General features: G+C 39.5%; 1 protein-coding gene across 10 annotated transcripts in view; it reads left to right on the top strand.

Annotated features, from left to right (window-relative positions):
* EIF4G3 (eukaryotic translation initiation factor 4 gamma 3) overlaps positions 1-14,696 on the top strand; it is a 233,278-nt gene extending 218,582 nt beyond the window's left edge. For 5 of the 10 annotated variants that reach the window (XM_054690849.1, XM_054690847.1, XM_037501168.2 and 2 more), the window contains 4 exons: positions 4,224-4,370; positions 8,431-8,512; positions 9,923-10,069; positions 12,077-14,695. In XM_054690849.1, coding sequence (XP_054546824.1) covers positions 4,224-4,370; positions 8,431-8,512; positions 9,923-10,069; positions 12,077-12,258 — 558 coding nt within the window. In that variant the 3' untranslated portion in view covers positions 12,259-14,695. Of the gene's footprint in view, positions 1-4,223; positions 4,371-8,430; positions 8,513-9,922; positions 10,070-12,076 lie in introns of all 10 variants that reach the window. The other 5 variants (XM_054690848.1, XM_037501170.2, XM_037501169.2 and 2 more) reach the window with 2 other exon arrangements.
* Positions 14,697-23,345: the final 8,649 nt, after the last annotated feature.

The raw sequence follows: 23,345 nt of genomic DNA, 5'->3' as shown, positions 1-23,345 counted from the left end.
AAGGAATGTAGTCCTTGTCTAAAAGTCACTAAATGGACAGATGGCTGCAGCATCAGCAATCCCTGAGGAAGGGCGAGAATCTGATATTCAGAGTTACACATTACAATATTCAAACTGTCTAGTTTACAACAAAAAAAATTACAAAGCCTATAAGGAAACAGGGAAAGTTGACTCAGTCACAGGAAAAATAAGAAACTGACAGAAAGCATTCCTGTGGATGCCCAAACATTGGGAGTATTGATAAAGGTTTTAAATTAATTGCCTTAAATATGTCCAAAATTGTTGAAGGACACTAGAGATAAAAAGCTAAAAGAAATTAGATGAATGATGTCTGAACAAATTGGAAATATTGATAAAGTGGCAGAAATTATCGAAAGAAACCAAGTTAAAAAATCTGAAACTAAAAAGTGGTTTTAGCTGAAATGAGTCTTAGATTTGGCAGTAATGTACTTCCATGAAGGTCTGTCTTTAGTTTTCATAAAAGTTACATTCTTTTGTTTATTGTTTTGCTAATGAAATTTCTGACATTGCTTTTTGAAATTATGACTATCGTTGAATAGTTTAAAAAAAAGTTCCTGGGCCTCCCTGGTGGCCTCCTGTCTTAACAATGCTATCAAGCTGTCGCCAGCCATGGCAGCACTAGTTCCTTCCCCGGCCTCGTTCCTTCCCAGGCCAGCCAGGGAGCTACCCACATGGCACAGCTACCCTCTCCTGCCTTGCCCGCTGCTCCCCTCACCAGTGTACTTCAGTAGATCTGCCTGTTCTGCTCCCCACTCTTTCTGGTAAATCCTCTCACCCCCCGCACCTCTGGCTTACACACCACTTCTTGTATTCATAAGTAAATAAATCTTTTTAAAAATTAAAAAAAAGCTCCTGTAGCTTTTAAATTTTAAGTCTTAACAATACATATTGAAAAATTGATCCATTAAATATATGAAAAGTTTTTTAAAGAAGAAATTACTCAGCTTCATGAATAGAAAGAAAAACAATCAAGAAAAATGAACCAAACCTAAGGATCTATGGACGCGTAGTACAGAGTCCCAGAAGGAAGAGAAGAGAACAGAAAAGATACTTGAAGAAATAATGGCTGAAAATGACCCAAATTTGACCAAAGATATGTGTCTACACATCTGAGATTTCACCAAACTCCAAGGAGGATAAACTCAAGGAGCTCCAACTAAGATATAATGAAACTTGCAAGACAAAACAAAAATCTTGAAAGCAGCAAGAGAGAAGTGAATTTTCACGTGTACAGAATCATCAATAAGATTAACAGACAATTTCCCATTAGAACCATTGCTCTCAGAAGACCCTGGAAGGAAAGACACCCTGAAATTAAAAAGCTGTCAACCGATAAATTTTCTATCTGGAAAAATTTCCTTCAAAAGAGAATTAATTAAAGATTCTCATTCCCAGATTCTCATTCTAAGAGCTAAGTAAGTTTGTCACCTGTAGACCTGCCTTATAAAGAAATGCTAAAATGTTTCCATTGGGATGAAATAGCTATAAGCAGTAACTCAAAACCACACACACAAAAAAAAGTGTCACTGATAACAATTTAGGTAAACATAAAAGCAAGTATCATTGTGTTCTTGGTTTATAGCTTTTGTTTCCTATATGGATTAAAAGGCAAAAACTATATGTTAATGAGCACACGGTGTCTAAGGATATAATTAATGAAAATAATAGCATAAAGATGGTTTCTCATAGAATTCTCAATTTCTCATAGAACTCCCAGCAGTTCCATCTGTAGGTATGTATGTGTGTGTGTGTATATGTATCTCTCTCTCCAAGAGAAATAAAAACAAATGGCAATCTGGGTTAAAGTCAAACCCAGATTTTAGATTTAGATACCAGTTTTCTACCACTTAGAAAATTGTGACTTCATGTAAATTACTTTATTTCTCTAAGGCTCAGATTTCTCACTTATAACAGGCTAATAATAACTATCTTGTAGAATTGTTTTGGGAAGAAAGTGAGATCATGTTCAAGAAGCACTGGGTAGAGAGGTACTCAAATGTTTAAAGGGCAATTCGTAAAATGAGGTTCTGGAAAACTTGGCCTTCCATATCCTCGAGTTCAAATTTCTGCTGAAATAGTTAGGCTTAATGCCATGTTTCTGGTAGCCCTATTTTCTGCAAGAAATAGTAATGAATTGATTCATCTTTAAAGTCCAGACTAGATCAGGTAACCCATGCAGAAATACAGGAGCTTTGTATAACAAATATTTCTCTCCAGTGACCAATATAAACTTTATAGCCCACCGCTTATCCTTTACCCCTTGACAGTGGTAAAGACTTTGATTTTCTAATTTTATATTATTTTTTATTAATGAGCATTCTATTTTATTTGATTTTGTTAATTGCTTGCAAATCTTAAATTAATTCTGTAGGTTAAACAGGTATTCATTGTATATATTCTAACACTTCTGAGTGTTAGAGTAAATTTGGAGAATGTTTAAGGCTATGAAAAATCAGTTACTTGTTTAAAAAGAACTTATGGGGGGCTTCCCCGGTGGCGCAGCGGTTGAGCGCTGGGTTGCGAGCTGCCTGCAGCCTCTTCAGTGCTGGTTCGATCCCCGGCCACTGGTGAGGGTCCCACATGGTGCACAGATCTTTCCTGCCACACCCGCCGCTCCCCTCAGCAGTGTATTTGGTCAGTCTGCCTGTTCTGTTCCCCGCTCTGGCTCTGGTGATTCTCTCATCCTCCCGCGATTCTGACTGTACCCAGTGCTTGTATAAATAAATAAATAAATCTTTTATTAAAAAAAAAAAAAGGAACTTATGGGGCCTCCCTGGTGGCACAAGGGGTTAAGCACTGCACTGTGAAGCAATCCTCAGCCTCTGCAGCACAAGTTTGATCCCCGGCCGGCCAGAGAGGAACCCATATGGTGAAGCAGACCTCTCCTGTCTCACCTGCTGCTCCCCTCAGCAGTGTATTTCAGTCATTCTGCCTGTTCTGTTCCCCACTCTGTGGTGAATCCTCTCACCCCCCTCATCTCTTGGCCTGTACCCCAGCTCTTATATGCATAAAAAAAATCTTAAAAAAAACTGTAAAAAAATAATAAAAAGAACTTATGGCCATGATCCTGTGCTTTTGTGTGTGGACTAAAGTGTGGGGATGGGGGGAACTTACCAACATTGAATCAGAAAAATTGTGATACTGACTCCTGCTTTTGAAACTTTATAGGAAAGTGTTTAAAAATACTGCTGAAGTGGTAAAAACAATTAAAACAATAAGTTGAAATTCCCCCCCCCAGAATTCAAGGTAGCTTCTTCTTTGCAAAACTGGGGAGGGTATAGGAATATATCAGAGTCTTTGGAGGTATAAGAGAAAAATATACTGTTAATCATATTTAATATTTTAATTTTTTTAATATTTTAATTATTTTTGCATAGAAGAACTGAAGTGTAGGCCAGAGGTACTGGGTGGGGGGGGGGGTGAGAGGATTCACCAGAGACAGAGTGGGGAGCAGAACAGGCAGATCTACTGAATATACTGCTAAGGGGAGCAGTGGGCGAGACAGGAGAGGTCTGCTGCGCCATTTGAGTCAGCTTCCTGGCTGGGATCGAACTCAGGCTGTTAAAGTAGTAGCACTGAGATTTGACACCTATACTACCAGGGAGGACCCTTTAATATTTTAATCTTCATGGGTTTTGCATAGTTAAAATTTATGAAGCAAAATGTACCTATATACCTCATTGCCTAAACCCTTGAAAATTACCAATAATTTTGATTGTTGAGTTTTTTAAACTGCCCATCTAAGAGAAACAATTATGGCATCATTTCTTGCTCTGTACTTCAGAATGGTCAAGAGATGATTGAAGGACTTAACAAAACCAACACTACAGAGTTTCACAGCTGCTCTGTGGCCATACTAATAGAAACCGTAGGCTGAGGAATGGCAATTAAATTGTACTCCTGCCCTAGAGTTGTGACACAGCTAAGAGCTAGACTGAAACTCATAATGATTCGCAAGTAAGCACAGACAGGAATATTCCATTTGGGATTTGGCTTGTTAACTTACTTGTTTTTAGAGAATCAGAGATACCAGTATAAAAAGTTGGAGAAACGGAAGCTAATGGGGTGAGAATCTTTCAGAACTGTAAATGTTAAATGGTTTTTGATTCCATGTAAATTAGAACATAATAACCCATGACTCTCTTTTCCTCCCAAAATGATAATATTGACTTATATTAATATTTTAACATTTTATATTTCAGAAGTTAGACTTTATAGAGTCTGACAGTTCCTGTTCCTCTGAAGCACTTTCAACGAAAGAACTCTCTGCTGAAGAACTGTATAAGCGACTCGAGAAACTCATTATTGAGGACAAAGCAAATGATGAACAGATCTTTGACTGGGTAGAGGTATTAAAAACTATGTCACCTTCCTCAGTATTTCTGCAAGAAAAATTCTTAGGAGATCCTCTTCATTCGCATATTTACCCTTCACTTCATGGGAATTTTAAACTTTGATGAAGTTCTTATTCTCACTTGTATGTATATTTGAAACTCGTAAGACTGTTACTCTATTTTCATAAGATTCACAGTCTTTTATAGAGGAATGTAAAAAATTTCAGAATATAAACCATTTTGCTGGTTTTCTCATTGGTTTTAGGATATATCCTACATTTAGCCATATAAAAATTCACATTTCTTTCTAAATGTTCTCACATTTCAAATACTGTCTTGGATAAAGTTAATAAGCAATATGTAATGATTATGAACTGTGTTGACTTACATTTTCATAACGCCCCCTTCTGGGAATTGTTTATCTTATTTTGTGTTGTAGAGTCTATTGCTTAGGTTTGTTTTAATGTTGCCGCATTTCTTTAAATGGTAATTCTTTTTTTTTTTTTTTCATGGGCTCCTATCATCAAGTTGAAAGAAAGCCTAGAAGATTAGTCAAGTCTTCTCCCTCTTGCATAAATCTTTTCTGTAGTTTTTCTAATGGGGTGTTGTTTCTAGGCATTGAAAACTTCTGATAATTTTGGTTTTTACTAGTTTCCTCCCTGCCTCTCTACCTTTTTTCATCCTTTCTTGAAATCTCGGATATCCAGATCCTTGTCTAATTACCCTTATCTAAACATAGCCTGGATTTTCAGCATCCCACTCAAAGTGACATGAGCAGACTGAGCATGATCAGCAAGGTGTAGGGTTAGTAGTGCTATTGCTATTTTTGTTTTAGACTCCGTGTTTCTGGCAGGTTAATCATACTGAACTCAGATTGCTCTTTTGGTCAGGTAGTACCCATTCTTTTTATCCTACAGTCTACCCATCCTAAAATTACGCCTTTGGTTTTTGAGCCATAATGGTATTTTTAGAATGTATGTTTATGTTCATATTCTTAAATTAGACACATATTTTAGTCCTATCAGGACATTTAAAATTCTGATTTGGTCATAAAATTTGCTTGCCATCTTCACTTTAAATCTCCTTGTATTTCATTAACTAGCCAGCTTTGTTCTCATCTAAGTTATGGGTAAACTGGGTGAATGGGGTACAGCCAAGGACAAGGCAGCAGGACCAGACCCTACTCCCACCCCCATGGGCAGTTCTGTTAACCTGTTTACATTTCACACCACTCTACCATCCAGCTGACTTTTCATCTTACCCCTGAGGGCATATCTGTCATGGATAGTTCATCAGATGCACTGCTGAAGTTAATGCCTGTATCCATCTTCGTTGCCATATACCAGTCAAATTAGAAAAAGAGAGTAGGTTAGTTTAACATAACTTGGTTTTTTTTTTAAAGATTTATTTATTTATGCATACAAGAGCTGGGGTACAGGCCAGAGATGCGGGGGGTGAGAGGATTCCCCAGAGACAGAACAGGCAGATTGACCGAAGTACACTGCTGAGGTACACAGCAGGCAAGTGAGGAGAGGTCTGCTGCGCCATGGGGATTGCTCCCTGGCCGGCCAGGGATCAAACTCATGCTGTAGTGGCTGCGGACAGCTTCATAGGTTGTGTCTTAACCCCTTGCACCACCAGGGAGGCCCAAGAATGCCATTTTTATGTCTTCATCCATGTTGACCTTCATTTTCTTCCATCAGTATTTATTATGCTTACTCCAACAATGATTTTGCTTAAAAAGAAGACGGGTAAATTTTAGTGAATATAAATTCTATCTAATAAAAATTACTTACAAAAAAGAAAAAAAACAGAAACATGCTAGTAACTGCGCTCACAATACATACAATATGTATTTGTTGTCCTATCTGAGACCAGTATCACGTAACTCTGATTTTGCTCATGTACTTCAGTTAGTAGGTCCATCTTCTTTCATGGTCTTATCCATTTTGCTAATATCTTTGCTTAATCCATACTTCATTGCTCCTTTTTTTGAAGTATTTTTTGTTTCCTTTTTTTTATTTTTTGTAGAAAAACTGGGGTGTAGGCCAGAGGTGCGGGAAAAGAGGGGATTCACCAGAGACAGAGTAGGGAGCAGAGCAGACAAACTGACCGAAATACACTGCTGAGGGGAGCAGCAGACTAGACAGGAGAGGTCTGCTGCATCATGTGTGGGGATCAAGCTCAAGCCTTAGCTGTGATAGTGCTGAGACTTAACCCCTAGGCCACCACGGGGGGTCCCCATACTTTAGTGTTATTAACACTTTGCTTCATATATGTTGTATTCTTGAATATTAGAATTTGGCTTTATTTGGTAGAAGAAACATGCAATATTTTCCTTTAGCAGAACAACCAAATGGTTTGGAAATAGTATTTATTATCTAATTACACATCTAGCTAATTAATTTAAAGAAATTTTCAGACTCTGCTTGAAATCTGATCCTTTGGGGACTTCAGGTAATACTAGTGTTTGAAATAGCTCTTTCAACCTCTTTGTATTGTTGAACTAAAAAGTAATGGTGTGTTTTTATTTGCTCATTTATTCTTCAAAAGTACTTAATTGTTCAGACTTTGCAGAGGCAATTTCTGGGTCTAGACCAGCCTGATTTCAGAATAACTGAAGTTTTTCTAAAAGAAGTGTAAACTAGCAACTGAATGTAAACACATAAATAAGTCATCAAGAAATTTCCGTTTGGCTCTCGTCCCACCCCTTCACCAACCTTGGCTGGTGCCAGCAGCACCATATGTTTCTATTCTCTGTTGAAAATTTGTTCAGAGCTGCCAGTACCCCAGAATTGGCCATCTGACTTATTAACTACTATTAACTGCTCTCAGGAAACTACCAGTCCTCCAAGGTATGGTTGAGATTAGTTAGGTGTTTGCCAAAGAGCTGCTAGTTAATGTATGTCAGTTCTAAAATTCATAAGCATTAAACTGATCTAAATATCTTCAAGTTCGTTAGCTTTCTAGTATAACTTTATAATAACATCTTTAATTTTTTCCTGGCCAGTCATCAGGGCTGACCCTTTCAGTGTTAAGTACCGTATTTGCAATTTAAAGAACCCGAGACAAGCATTAATTCCATCCACAGGCATAGGGAATATAAACTTTGAAAAGTATTTGAAGTACCTGTCTAGAAATGTGCCCTTTTGTTTGTCTTTTCCTTTTGCTACTCATCTAGTTTAATACAATGTTTATAGCAAGAAGGTATCTTAAGAAAAACTGAAAGATAAATTTGTGGTCCATCTACTTTACTTTTTGTTTTTGACATCTTAGAGAAGAGTTAACAGTGTTGAATAACGCCCACCTGAACGGCTGTATTGAGGCAGCACTTGGGATTAATCTGTAATTCACCTTAAAATTAAGATGAAAAAATGATTGCATACTGTTGAGGAAAGTGGTCTTTAAAATACACTTGCAGGGCCTCCCTAGTAGCGCAGGCAGTCGAGCTCAGCGCTGTGGGGCTGTCCGTGGCCTCTGCAGTGCAGGTTCGATCCCGGCCGGTCGGCGAGGGTCCTACATGGCACGGCAGACCTCTCCTGTCTCGCCCGCTGCTCCCCTCAGCAGTGTATTTCGTCCATCTGCCTGTTCTGCTCCCTGCTCTGTCTCTGGTGAGTCATCTCACCCTCCCGCGCATCTGGTCTGTACCCCAGTTCTTGTATGAATAAATAAATCTTTAAAAAAAATAAAATAAAATACACTTGCAGTAATAGTATAGTTCTTTAAATGTATATATTTGGATAGGTCATCTTTATTGTGGGTTACTTACTGAAGAAAAAATGTTCCAAATGATGGCACTTTCGAATGCACATGCTACGCAGCACTATACAATTGAACGAGCCAAGGATAGCTAGTTGTAAACTCCCTGAAACCTCAATATTGCTACTTAGTACATTTTCGGACAGACCTGGCAGTAGTAGCCTAAGTATTTTTCAGTGAATCAAAAGGTTAACTTTTATGAAAAGGTTGAATGTGGCCCATCTGTACTTAGTACCATATGAGGCCTGGTATAAGGAACACAGTTAATCTGTTGTGCAAGGGAACCTTTAACTGTTTGATTTACTTGTCATTTCAGGCTAATCTAGATGAAAGCCAGATGAGTTCACCTACATTCCTTAGAGCTTTAATGACAGCTGTTTGTAAAGCAGCTATTATAGGTAAGTAACATTTCTGAACTCCTAACGTCTGAAATACCCAGTGTATCAACTACTGATGATGTGGGCCTGAGTGTATATTGTCGTCAAAACCTGTGCTATATCCCTCATATTTTGTACAAATAAATGGGTACCCTTTCTGTCTGCAATGCCAGCCTCGAGCAGGGGGATGAATAGCTGCTCTGCTGCAGAGTCCAGACCTGAGCAGCTACTGCAGGTTCTGTGTTCTTCAGCTCAGCAGAAGGATCTGGGGCATGTGACTTGTCCTTTTCTTTTCACCTTCAACATTCCAAGTCTCTTCCTTAACAGTGTGTGGTTTGAATATTATTAACCTAATATCAATAAAGGTCTAATCTTAACAGGAAAATATTTTATGTAAATACATATACAAAGACAGAAAATACCAGTTGTTTCTCCTGCTTTATATTGACTTTGTATTTATTATAAGATAATTGCATCAAATGTTTGGGAATTACATCAATGGATAGGATTCAAATTGGTCAAAATTGTAAATATTCCAAACTTTGTATACTATTTAACAATATTTAATGAGATCCCGCACTTAACCTCAGGTAGAAATCCACATATCTATCCATGAAATTGGGAAAAAAAAATCTATCAACTCAAAAGTTATTCAGATTTTCAGGTCTTTTTTTTTTTTTTTTTTTTTTTAATCATTTTAGAAGATAGTGTCTGAATTGTAATTTAAGATTTTCTGTGAGATGAATTTTTTCACTGTTCTTTGATGAAGTAAACAAGCTAGTAGAAAGTTAAAAAGTGTTCAATCATTTCCAGTGTCTAAGGAAAGCGTAAGACTGTGGCATTTTAAAATCAGAGTTGGAAAGTATAAAAGCTGCCTTTAAAATGAATGTTGTATTCCAGTGCTAACTTACAGAGAAAATAATACTTTATGCTCCTTACTGTTAGGAATGCTTTCCTCAGAATGTTTTCATCGTGTCTTTCCCCCCACAAAAGGCCTTGGTTAGATGTGTCGTTTGCTGTGGTCACAGTTAAGCCTCCCTCTCCTACTGAAAATAAAATGGTTCTAGCTAGTTCTTTCAACCTTCTAATAATATTTGCATGAACTATCACTTTATTAATTCCTTCTGATGTTCCCTTTGTAGTTTGGAATGTCATAAAACTGCTGTTATTATTATGATTAAAGATAAAGAATTGAGTGTACTCCTCTACAGGAACCCAGCACTCAAAATACACACCCTCCATGAGCTGTTATTTCAGAGACAATGTCCCATTATGAATTTCAGAATATTTTGGATTTCAAAGTGTTTACTTTGGACCCCATGCTTCCTCTTTCCTTATAGAATCATATATGTCCTGTCAAAACCCAGAAAGCTGAGAATGACTCTGTGTTAACTCCTTAAATATAACGCTTAGTTTTTCTATCACTTCCAGCTGATTGTTCTACCTTCCGAGTGGACACTACAGTTATCAAGCAGAGAGTGCCGATCTTACTCAAGTACCTAGACTCAGACACAGAGAAGGAACTACAAGCACTTTATGCACTGCAAGCGTCAATTGTAAAACTTGATCAACCTGCCAGTAAGTTCACCTCTCGTTACAGTTAACTCGGCCAATGGCTAGAACTTCAGAAATGGTTTCCGGTGTGAGCAGTGGATAATGAAAGAAGCACTAGTGGTAAATACTCGGATAATCAACAATTTTTATAAGAAAATGGTAACACCATAATTGCTTAGAGATTCAGCCCTCCTTCTAGGGCAGATTTGCCTAATGAAACTTTCTGCAACAATGGAGATAAGTCTGTGCCCTGCAGGATGGCACCGTGAGGTGACCTCCTCATCGTGGCTGTTGTGACTGAAGATCTGAATCATAAGTTTAATTTAAATTTAAATATCCGCTTGTGGCAACTCCATTACTAGACAGTAATCTTTCACTTTCTTTGACCCAGGTCTTGATGAAAAAGGATGATGCTCATCTTAGTCCTTAGAAACCAAACATTAAAACATCCAGGTGTTTTAGACTAGTTCTCAGTTAAGAGTTATGATTAATTCTTGGCTAATTAGATAAATACGGTAAGCTGAATGAACACCAAGTTTTAGTGATACTGGTAAACTAAATTGTATTAAATCTTGAAAAATCAGTGGAAAAAAAATTTAGAGTTCCTCAATAGTCTGGACATTGAAAACAATTGACAAGAAGTAGCAATAGTTATTGGAAAATAGGAGTAAAAATTCTTCTCATTTTGAAACACCTTTAAGGAGAACAGTACACCATGCCTTTCCCTCCCCAGATTTTTATAAATTATATATTTTTACTGAAAAATTTCAAACAGCGGAGAGAGATGTATAGAAAAGATAGTAAAAAAATTATTCTTGTATTTAATGTTTAAAGTGTTTTGGGTGAGGCCTCCCTGGTGGCACAAGGGGTTAAGACACAGCACTATGAAACTATCTGCAGCCACTGCAGCAGGAGTTTGATCCCTGGCCAGGGAGATGACCCACTTGGTGCAGCAGACCTTTCCTGTCTCGCCAACTTCTCCCCTCAGCAGTGTATTTCAGTCGATCCACCTGTTCTACTCTCCACTCTGTCTCTGGTGAATCCTCTCACCCCCCACACCTTTGGCCTGTATCCCAGCTCTTGTATGCATAAATAAATAAATCTTTTCAAAAAATGAAGTGTTCAGGGTGAGAGCTGCATAATATCAAACATCTCAACAGTATTAGAAAATAGTTAAAATTGAACAAAATAATAGGAATAAAAAGTCAATAAAGTGCTTAAATCTTTTCCTGCTCTTCAGACAGGTGGTTCTGCTTGTTACAGCATCAGAAGGGGGGTGAGGCAGTCGTGGCTGCTCTTTTCTCTCCATATAGCATATATTACTGTATATCATAACATATATTTCTGTATATCATAGTGACTTCATTTACATATGTTGTGATATGATTACCACTATAGGTTGTTCCACTAAGAATCTTCATCTCACATAAATAAGAAGAAAAGGCATGGGCCACCCCGGTGGTGCAGCTGTTGAGCGCTGGGCTGCGAAGCTGCCCGCAGCCTCCACAGCGCCGGTTCGATCCCCAGCCGCCGGCGAGGGGCCCACATGGCGTGCAGACCTCTCCTGCCACGCCTGCTGCTCCCCTCAGCAGTGTACTTCGTCAGTCTGCCTGTTCTGCTCCCCGCTCTGGCTCTGGTGGATTTTCTCACCCTCCCGTGCTTCTGATTGTACCCAGTGCTTGTATAAATAAATCTTTAAAAAAAAAAAAAAATAAGGCAAGGCAAAAAATTTTCTCATTGTGACAAGAGCTCTTAGAATTTGCCCTCTTAACAGTGTCTCATATAGCTCTTATCTCCTTCCTGTAGTTTATTTCATGTAGAAGTGTAAGTTACAGCCATCATGTTCACAGGACTTTCCTGCTCTTCAGACAGGTGGTTCTGCTTGTTACGCCATCGAAGGGGGGTGAGCACTGTCGTGGCTGCTCTTCTTCAGGGCAATTATTGTGTGTTTATTCGTTGCTTGGAAATTCAGTCTTTCCCTCACAGCTACCATACCCCCAAAACTGATGGTTTATTTTCACTGCCTTGCAGATTTGCTACGGATGTTTTTTGATTGCCTGTATGACGAGGAGGTGATCTCTGAGGATGCCTTCTACAAGTGGGAAAGCAGCAAGGACCCTGCAGAGCAGAATGGGAAGGGCGTGGCCCTGAAATCTGTCACGGCATTCTTCACGTGGCTGCGGGAAGCAGAAGAGGAGTCTGAGGATAACTAAAACTTCAAATACACAAAACGAAACAAAAGAAACAATTTAAGTATTTTTTAAAAAAGTTTCACGTCTTCGCCAATCACAGTGCAGCAAGGCCAATTCTCGCAGAAACCCCCACGTGTGCACAAGTGGGAGAGGGGAAGAGAAAAAGGTGATCATGGAGGAAAAAGGTACTGGAAAAAGTAAACTTCAAACCTGAGGGCGGGAGCACTAAACCAAAATACATGTATTATTTATAGAAAATATTTTCTGTTTTAATCTTTTCTTTTTAAACGAGGGAGGACTCATACTTTAAAAAAAAAAAAAATCTGTTTAGCAAAAAAAAAAAAGAAGAAAAAGTTGAGAACTTTTAATTTATTTTAAGGACTGCAAATGCCAGTGTAATTTTTTAATTTGCAGTTTCTGTAAACAACTTGTATAATAGAAAAGCAGAGAAATAAATTTCCCTCCCCTTCAGATGCACCTCACGTTTGTTTTAAAACATAGTAGTTAGGCCAGATTTAAGAAGGTTGGGGTGAACAAGGTAGGAAAGATTTTTTTTTTTGGGGCATCAAATCTTTCTGCCTGCCTCTCAGCTTGCTTCAGAAAATAAAAGAATCACAATAGCAATCAAAACATACATAACCTTGGAACAGAAGGAAATGCTGTGGACCAGAGAACTCCAAGAATTGTTTTAAAAAAAATTTAAAAAGTGCTACCCTGGGAAAAATAGTCAATACTTTTGAAATCTTTAGAGTAACTTTAAGGCTTGTAAATACATAGAACAAATATTTAAAAAAAAAAAAAAGGAATTGACTCAATACTATTTCTTTTCATTTTCAAAATATAAAGAACAAAATAAAGACAAACATTGCAAGTTTAAAAGAAAGTACAGTGACTTCTCCTTTTGACAGCTGCTGCATGTGCGCCCATTTTTTGGGAGGTGCTGTCTGGCTATTCCTTGTCTAATCCTAATCACTCCTGAGTGATGTGTGTGCGCACGTGTGTGTGTGTGTGCACGCATGTGTGTATACAGTTGGAAAGGGAAAGTTACTTTGGGGGCTAGGAGGGCACTGGTGCTTGGGTGAGAGAGCCAGTCCCTCTTAAAGTCCAGGGGTAGCTTCTTTCTAGCACCAAATAGAAATACATTCAAGGTAGGAACAAACCATAGGGCAGTTTTTTAAATGACTTAGCGTTCCGCTGTATATACCAGGACTTAGGACACTTATTTACTTTAAGACTACCACTACCACTGATTTTAAAATCTTCACTTGTCACACATGCTTAAGGAATCCCAGGATGTCTTCCAAAGAACGAAGGGAACCAGAGCTAAATTACACTCTTTAAAAAGTGGACATGGTGGGCCTCCCTGGTGGCACAGGGGTTAAAGTCTCAGCGCTATCAAGATATCACCAGCCACTGTGGCATGAGTTCGATCCCCAGTCAGGGAGCTGACCCCCGTGGTGCAGCAGACCTCTCCTGAAATACACTGCTCCCCCTCAGCAGTGTATTTCAGTGGATCCGCCTGTTCTGCTCCCTGCTCTACACCCTAGTTCTTGTATGCATAAGTAAATAAAAATAAATGTTAAAAAAAAAAAGTAGACATGAGGACTTAAAAACGAACCAAAACCATGTGTGAAAAATCACAGTGGTTCCCAGCTTCAACTTCACTGAGAACATTCTGGTGAGTATAAAACCATCTGTGATCTGGATCTCTGTTTCTCCTACAGATATTGGGGTGCTGTGCTTTTTGTTTTTCTTTAATGAGATTGCAGTCTCTACAGATGGTTTTTCATTTCAGTTGTTAGTAGGCCTTCACCTTACAAATTGTATTTCAGAGGAAAGCCAGGCTGCTCTCAAATAAACTGTATTTAGTGTCTGGTTAACCGAAGAGTGTTTCTGACTTTCATCGCTGAGAAAATATTCACGCTAATAGACTTGTGAAGCATAGGACAAAATTTTCCATAGCAATATAAGGTTTTCTTCAGAGTATCATTGGACACAATAGAGGATCTCACCACCTAGGCCTGAACAGCCCATTCTGCAGGTGGCAGGGAGCTGCTGTTGAAGAGCCCAGTCCTGAAAGCCTTCCGCCAGGCAGGTGACAACATCTGCCACAAAAGATGGGTCCCAAAAGCTGTTTCAGAGTTGCTGCCTGGGATCCCTCATCTGGAGGAAACAACCTGATTTCTATGATACCATGACTTTCATCAGCTTCCAGAATCAAAGTGCAGAGGGTTCTGACCCAGAAATCTCCTGAGTACTGTAGGTTGGTTGCATTACTCACGGGCTGAAGGGTGAGGAATTTGGGGGAAGCATAGTGGTGACTGCCTTTTAGAAATCAGTGGTGATTGTTCACAGGAGACTGAAAAAGCTACAGAGAGTAGAAATGGCTTATCAGTATTTTAGAGGTAGACAAGAATAATGAATGAAGAGAAGAGAATAATATTTAGGAGCAGGGAGAGGAGGGGAATTCTTCAAGGGATGAAAAAGATTTCAGGTATAAGCACCTATAGTACAGTAACAGAAATGACGTGAAGCACAAGCGCATTTGGATATCTTAGTGCTTTATATGCAAAATGTTAGAGGGCTACAAGTGTTACCTATTGGCAAAATGGGATGACTGATCCCTACTGATAGCAACTGAACTATGAAACATTGTCATGGCCCCTACCTTCTTCACAGTCTGTTTAGTAGAAATCAGGTTTGGCGTTTTTGGTTTAAAGTAGTAAGTGAGGGCCTCCCCGGTGGCGCAGCGGTTGAGCGCTGGGTTGCAAAGCTGCCCGCAGCCTCTGCAGCGCCGGTTCGATCCCTGGCCACTGGGCAAAGGTCCCACATGGCGCGCAGACCTCTCCTGCAGCGCCCACTGCTCCCCTCAGCAGTGTACTTCGTCAGTCTGCCTGCTCTGCTCTCCCCTCTGGCTTTGGTGAATTCTCTCGCCCTCCCGGGATTCTGACTGTACCCAGTGCTTGTATAAATAAATAAAATAAATCTTTTAAAAAATAAAAAAGTAGGGCCTCCCCGGTGGCGCAGCGGTTGAGCGCTGGGTTGCGAAGCTGCCCGCAGCCTCTGCAGCGCCAGTTCGATCCCCGGCTGCTCCCCGGCCACCGGAGGAGGGTCCCACATGGCGCGCAGACTTCTCCTGCCGCCCGCTGGTCCCCTCAGCAGTGTACTTCGGTCCTTCTGCCTGCTCTGCTCCCGGCTCTGGCTCTGGTGAATTCTCTCACCCTCCCGCGCTTCTGACTGTACCCAGTGCATGTATAAACAAAAACAAATAAATAAATAAATAAAACATGCCTCTATTAAAAAAAAAAATAATAAAAAAATAAAAAAGTAGTAAGTGACACGTCAGCGTTAATATTCCTGCATTCCTTCAAGCTATCATAAAAGCTCTTCATTTGAACTTTGAGAACAGGTTCATTAAAGTGACTTACACCTATATTCAGACCTGTTAAATTATACCTATTTAGTAAGATAAATGAGTTTTTCCTTTTCCCCCAAAAGAATGTAATGTCAGTTTTCAGGATAAACTCATTTTAGATTTTTGCATAGGCCACCTGTTCACAGCTGCGTCATGAATTTACCTCATTCAACAGATATTTATTGAGCATCTACTGTGTGCTAAGTTCAGGAAGTATAACAGTGAACAGACCAGTCTGTACTCTCATGCAGCCTATTTATGATAAAAAGTAAGCTAGAGGTTGACACACTGCATCATGATTTGATTTGGGTTTTTTTTTTTTTATTTTAAAGAGTAACAACTACATCCAAAATAGTTTTATCTGTTCTGGAATGATTCTCCAAATAGTTACCATTATTGGATTTTTGACATCTTTTTGTTTCAGATGGCTCCATTCAGGTCAAAAGATTCTAAGCAAGAAAATGGTCTATAGCTATCCATCCAATTGTGTGTTTTAGTGTTCATGTTTTGTACTTAAAATATACTTATATGTAGGGCTCCAATTGTTTTTATTTTTGACCATGTTATTGTCACTTAAGCTCCTTCACGGTCCCCAATATGTAGAGAATAACATTTTGCATTGTTTGCTGATAATATAATTCACATTTGATAAAAGTCATCCTTCTGGAATATACAATTCAGTGATTCTTAGTATGTCCACTGCTGTGCAACTACCACCACTATCGAATTTCAGAACATTTTCTGTGGGATTTGCCTGTTCTGGACATTTCATATGGATGAAATTATGGCACATTGCTTTTATTGTTTTACCTCTAACATTTACTAAATGATCAAACCTCACAGGTGTTTGTGACACCAGGGACTTGACAGAAGGAGTTAAACCCTGAATTTTTCCTTGATTTAATGTTTTTAAGTATAATTTCTTTTGACCTAACTTGGCAATAGGTTCACAACCATCAGCTAAAACTGAACAGGTTCCTGAGAATTTCCTTTTGTTGCTCTGTGGACTTGATAGATACAACCTGGGATGCCAGAGGTCTTAGCAAATAGGATCGATCTGGTCATTTTGACCTCTCATTTCTTTCTTTTAAGATTTATTTATTTATGCATACAAGAACTGGGGTAAGGCTAGAGGTGTGGGGGGGGGTGAAAGGATTCACCACAGAGTGGGGAACAGAACAGGCAGACTGAAATACACTGCTGAGGGGAGCAGTGAGCGAGTCAGGAGAGGTCTGCTGCACCATGTGGGTTGCTCCCTTGCCAGGGATTGAACTTGTGCTCTAGTAGCTGCAGACAGCTTCATAGATTGCATCTTAACCCCTTGTGCCACAAGGGAGGCCTGACCTCTCATTTATTTCTTCCAGAGTAGTTTTCCTTAGTATTGAATTCCTGGTTGGATTAGAGGCTGCAGTGTACCTGTGAATTGGAATTTGTCCTTTTTGTTGAAGTACATTTGGACATAATGACTATTTATTGAACAGCTTGAGGCTGCTTGCTTGTCACAGAGTAAAATTGCCCTATAAAGAATAAAGACCGAACCTTCGCCACTGGTTAGTCTCAGGTCATTAGTTTTATAGAAGATCACCTTTCCTGTTCAGTAAGATTAAACCATTGGTCTGAATATCCTCCAGTAGTTTAGGGAGAGAGATACTACATGCTTACAAGCTTCAAATACCGCATGCATCCCTCGTAGGGAAAAATGATAATCTATTAGTGTTAGGACTACAAAAACCCACAAAACCCAACGTAACATTTTATATTATCAAATCATGAAATTATACAGCAAAGAAATAAGCTACAGGAGTCGTGTCAAATGTTTTTCTTAATGTCTTCTTTTCAAATAATTTTAGGCTTAAAGGAAGTTTAAAATTTAGTACAAAGAGGGGGGCCTCCCTGGTGGTACAAGGGGTTGTCAGCACTATGAAGCTGTCCACAGCCACTGCAGCATGAGTTCGATCCCCAGCCAGGGAGGTGATATACATGGCGCAGCAGACCTCTCCTGTCTCATCTGTTACTCCCCTTAGCAGTGTATTTCAGTAGATCTGCTTGTTCTGTTCCCCACTCTGGTGAATCCTCTCACATCCTCACACCTCTGACCTACACTCCAGCTCTTGTATAAATAAATAGATAAATCTTTTTTTAAGGGGTTCCATATGCCCCTTACCCAGTTGCCCCTATATTAATATGTTACCATAGGACATTTGTCAAAATTGAAAAACCAGCATTGGTACATTGCTATTAATTACACTTTATACTTAAATTTGAGTTATATTAATGTCCTTTTTCTTGTCCAGGATGCAATTTAGGGTGCCACATTACATGTAGTCATCATGTGTCCTTAAGTTTTTTAATCTTTGTTGGTCATGACTTTGACAGTTTTGAGAAGTATTAGTTAGGTATTTTGTAGAATATTCCTCAATTTGGATTTGCTGGTGTTTTTCTCATTATTAGACTATGATTATGGGTAAAAATACCATACATGTGAAGTGCTCTTTCTCATATCAAACATGGTACCGACATGACATCACTGCTGATGTTTAGCCTTAACTACTTGGTTATGATGGTGTTTACCAGGTCCCTACTTGAATGTTATTTCCCTCCCCCCTTTCTAACTCTTAGCAACAAGTCACTAAGTTCTACCCACACTGGGGGAGGGATGTGGGAGTAGCAGAAAAACAAAAGCTTAGCAAAGAAAGCTGCACTTTCTTCTTGCTATAGGGAAAGGAAAGTCTGCTTAAATTATGTGGAATTCTCCATGTGGGTGTGTACGTCAGTACATATTTATACTTTTAGTCATAATCTAATACATATTTTGTTACTCAAGTTATTTCAGCTTTAGCCATTGGGAACTCGTTTCAAGTGGGCTCATGTGTCCCTTGGACACTCCCTCACCCTTATGTTTTTAGAGTACTTAGGGACATTATAAGATGCCACAAGCATATCTTGTATTTACCTTCTCATGGCCCTAGCCTAACCAGGAATGCTGGTTTCTTTTAGGAGAATGGTGTTTAGAAACCAAGATCTGGGCATTGGGTGAGCTCATTACTACTGGGTGTCTCTGCTTCTAGTTCTGCCAGTACTTTAAATTCTGCTGTTTACTCCAGATGAGATCTTGTCAGGTGAGTGAGCTGTTTTCACAGAACCCAATGGCTTTTAGAAAATATTGCTTCCTTTTTTATATAATAAATCTGGTTAAAGAGACTTAATTCTTTAGATATAATCATCCTACATAACAAGAAAAAAAGATTCACATGATGATGCTTTGCTTTAATTATCCTTAGCAATATTCAGTCTACTAAAGTACCATTTGGTCCAGTTTTAAAATGTTATCTGTTGACTCAGTTAAATAATAATGGAAAATGTGAAGTAACTGGAAATTAACAGACAATGGATTAGTGCATATCAAAACTTGTGAGATATAGGTAATATTTTGAGGTAAATGTAAATGAATTAGGCTTCCAGAGAAGCCATCTTGGGGTAAAGAAAGGCAGTGTTACCTGGGTGGATTTCAAGAGTTATCCACAGGAAGCTCTGTGCTGTAGTGGAAAGAGGCTTGATTGGAGTTGGGAAATTTGGTGTACTAATGCTGATGCTACTGTTTACTGCTTGCTTGACCACTCACTTACATAGGCTTCCATAACCTCTCTAGAAAGAGTTTACTCATAACAATCATACGTACTCTGGGATCACTTCAAATACTGCTTACCAATCTTAGTAAGTCTTGGGGGTAGTGGAATCTTAAATTTTTCAAGTAAGAATATCAAGATTTTCTGAAATTTCCAAAGCAAACACCATCCAGCAGTTGCACTTATATTACCAGTGATTTCCTTTCTGATTCTTCTGACATACATGCTGCTTGTTGATAAATACATGTCTTCCTACCTGAAGTCCTAAGAAAGTATCTATACCAAAGCTCAAACAACTGTCTTATCTTTGCTTCCGAGAACAAAGACTAATGGTGCTCAGTATTGCTGGGTGTTAGAATTACTAGGATAGATTTTAAAAATACATATGTTGGGACCCTGCCCCAAAATAGTCATTTCAGAATCTCTGGGGATGACACCTGGACACCGATTTTTTTTTTTTTAAGTTCTCTAGGTGATCCCAGTATGAGCCAGGGTTGAGACCACTGTGGAATGGTGAAAATAACCTGATTTAGCTACCTGTTTAGATAACAATTTACATTTTCAGATATTTTAAAATTTTAACTGGAAAGTATTGGACACACAAATGTGGAATTACAAATGACAATGTTTTGTAAATACAGTGCTATGAGAGCATGTAATGGGTGCCCTGTGTAAACTGGGGTATTAGAGAGTGTTACCCTCAGGGAGGGAATTTTAAATTGAGAAATGAGTTCAGGTAGAAGAGAAAGTGAGTGCAAAGGCTTTGTTTGTGGTTGAGGTGAGGGGTGAATGGTATATTCGAAGAATGAAGAAAAAGGCAGAGGATGAGAATTCATTTGAATGTGCCTTGTGGTAAATTGATCCAGACAAACCTTTCTTGGACAAATGTGTGAGAAGAACTCTTTGAAGGTTGCCGTGTACTCTCAATTTAGCAGACTTTACTAGAGACCACCCTTAGTTGGTTCTCTTTTAAAAATAAGTTTTCCCCCAAGAAAAGGGATGTCTGTTATTTTCATCTTTTCCATGGCTTAGAATGACTTCAGGCTTCTTTTTTTTTAAAGATCCATTTATTTATGCACACAAGAACTGGGGTACAGGCCAGAGGTGCAGCAGGTGAGAGGACTCACCAGAGACAGAGTGGGGAACAGAACAGGCAGACTGACTGAAATACACTGGTGAGGGGAGCAGCGGGCGAGACATGAGGGGTCTGCTGCGCCACGTGGGTATCTCCCTGCCCGGAGATCGAACTTGTGCTGCAGAGGCTTCAGATAGCTTCATAGTGCTGCGTCTTAACCCCTTGCACCACCAGGGAGGACCCAGCTTCAGGCTTTTTGGAGTGAGTAGTAAATCCTGGTATCTAAAATAAGGATCATTCAAAGTTTGGGCCTTAGGCAGCAGCATCAGTATTACGCTTGAGTTTATTATAAATGAAAATGCACAGACCCCAAACCTACTAAATCAGGATCTGAAAGAACAAAAGGAACCCAAGGAGCTCAGAACAAACTCTTCAGTGGTTTGAGAACCACTGCTGGGAGTGCTCCGTATCCCTGCCATAGTTTCCAAAACTTCGCCAAAAGCTAACTAAAAATAAGTACAGTTTTTATAATAAGACTTTCTACCTATAATATAGAAGCAAATTAAAAACACTTCACACGCAGTAATTTGCTATATGCTGCAGGGTGTCCTCTCTCAGCCAGCCCAGTGGTGTAGAGATGATGGTACTGCTTCCTTTCAAGTTCAGAAGCCAGAAGTCCTACCTAGCAAGTCAGGGCTGAGTCTTGCACTTGGTTTTCTGAGAGGCAGCAATTTCCAAACAATAATTCCCTGCCAGAAGTCTTTATTCCATGCTGGGGAAAATGGTATTGGTAGATACTCTTTAGAGCATCAACTGGAAACGGGGGTTTTTATAGAACCCTACCTGGGTTGTTTAAACCTCATTTTCCTCATCTATCAATATAAAAGAAGGAAAACACCATCCACCTCCAGCGTTGTGAGGATTAAAGGAATCAGATCAAGTACTCCACATTCTGCCTGAATACCTGGGATGTGTGCTCCTGTGTCAACCTCAATATTGGTTTTCTATCAGACTCTCAGTTCAACACACTAATCAGAACCTGACCTAAAAACACTCTTGCAAGCAAATCCTGCTGTTTTCCCTGGAGATGACAGGACTAGTTAACTTAGTTATTTTGATTCTAGATTATATTCCCATCTGAAAGGCTCCTGTGAGAACATTCCCAAGGCTTTTTGTTCTCGAGGGCTGAACTGTAATTCCACCCAATACGTCAGATGCTTCAAACTAAAGGACTCTCTTGTTTTTGAGATGATAGTAAACTCTTGTCACTGGCATTTTTTTCAGACCCCCTCAAGTAACCAGAAATGTCGACACCAAGTGAATGCCAAAGTGCTAATGACGTCTAGGGCAGAGGTTCTCACACTGTGAATGGCAAAATGAATCAATTGCAACCAGCTTTTGAAAAACTAGAATAAAACATAGGGTAAATATTAGTTTGTGAAGCTTATTTGGATTTTACATGCTGGTCCATGATCCCTTATCCAAAACCACTGGGAACAGTTGTGTGTCAGAATTTTTCAGAGTTTAGAAGAATTTTTTACAATTTAATGATTGCTGAGTTGAATAAAGTTGAAATTTTTGCCACTAATGAATAGAGGAGAGTACAGTATTGGTAGGGGAGGATCCAGGGATGTCCCTTATCTCTAAACCAGCATCTTGGCTTCAGGTAACAGTAAAAGAGGAAGTCGTGAAGGAGGTGATTGTAGAGGAATAACATGCAGTCTTCATCAGCATCCATTTTATGCCTAATAATATAAATAGCTCATTTTTTTTTTAAGATTTATTTATTTTATACAAGCACTGGATACAGTCAGAAGCGCAGGAGGGTGAGAGAATTCACCAGAGCCAGAGCGGGGAACAGAACAGGCAGACCGACTAAATACACTGCTGAGGGGAGCAGCGGGTGCAGCAGGAGAGGTCTGTGCACCACATGGGACCCTCACCAGTGGCCGGGGATCGAACCGGTGCTGCAGAGGCTGTGGGCAGCTTCGCAGCCCAGTGCTCAACCGCCTGCGCCACCAGGGGAGGCCCAAATTGCTCATTCTCTTGCCATTCCTTTCCAAGCCACAGCTAAATTGAGAGCTTTTTCCAGTCTTTCTGGCTGGAAACCAGAAAAGTCAAATGATCCTAAGTCCTGCCAGGATCATACAGAGATCCAAGACCTGGATTGCTTTTGGTCACTTCTGCATGAAATCAAAACTATAGCAAACTCAGCTTTCATTTGTGGAAGAATAAAGATCAGCCTAGCTAGGAACAGAAACTTTTCTCCCTACCAGGAAATCAAAACTTATCCTTCAAACCTCTCCTTGTTAACACAAGGTAGAGTGTGAATAAAGTAGATGGCTGTCTCTCTCAATGCTCAGCCCAGTGAATGCAGTATCCTTAGCTCTGGTCTGAAATATTTAGAATCTGCAATTGCTTCAACTTCTTCTATCCTTATGCCTAATAATCCAGTATCACATAGTTTTTCTTCACTATACTAAGCAAAACCCTCTTGCTAACAAATATCACAGCTTTAAATCTGAGGAGAAAGCAGCTTGTTATGTGCTAGTTTTAGCAGGAATAGGCTTCTGAAAAAGTGGTTTTATTTCAAACTAGAGATGATGCAATTGAATTTGTGGCTCACAGAACCCTATTCAGGGTAACTTGGGTGTCCCTACACAGAATTGTAGTCATCACAGACTGCTGCACATTCACTCCTTTCATCTCCCCTAAAAGCTCCTCTCCACCCCTAGGGATCCATTCTTCTGACCCCCAGTGTCAATGGAAAGCTTTAGACTCTCAAGTTTAGAGGTTAAAACAGCTTGAAGCTGCCATGTTAGCTCTCCATGGTATTAGCACTTCAAGAGAGTGAAGCTTAAACCAAAGGAATGCAGCTCTGAATAGTGGAACTTCTGGACTTGAACATCACTGCAAAGAGGTGTGAGGGTCTTACTGGTGGTCTGAAAGTCGCCTCCACACCCTCAGTAACAGTGGATCCGCTCCTTAACTT

The sequence above is a fragment of the Talpa occidentalis genome, unplaced genomic scaffold, assembly GCF_014898055.3.
Source record: "Talpa occidentalis isolate TD23 unplaced genomic scaffold, MPIMG_talOcc4v2.1 talOcc4.9, whole genome shotgun sequence".
NCBI classification, from domain to species: domain Eukaryota; kingdom Metazoa; phylum Chordata; class Mammalia; order Eulipotyphla; family Talpidae; genus Talpa; species Talpa occidentalis.
The sequence above is the reverse complement of the archived record's forward strand: the minus strand, read 5'-3'. Positions and strand labels throughout refer to the sequence as shown.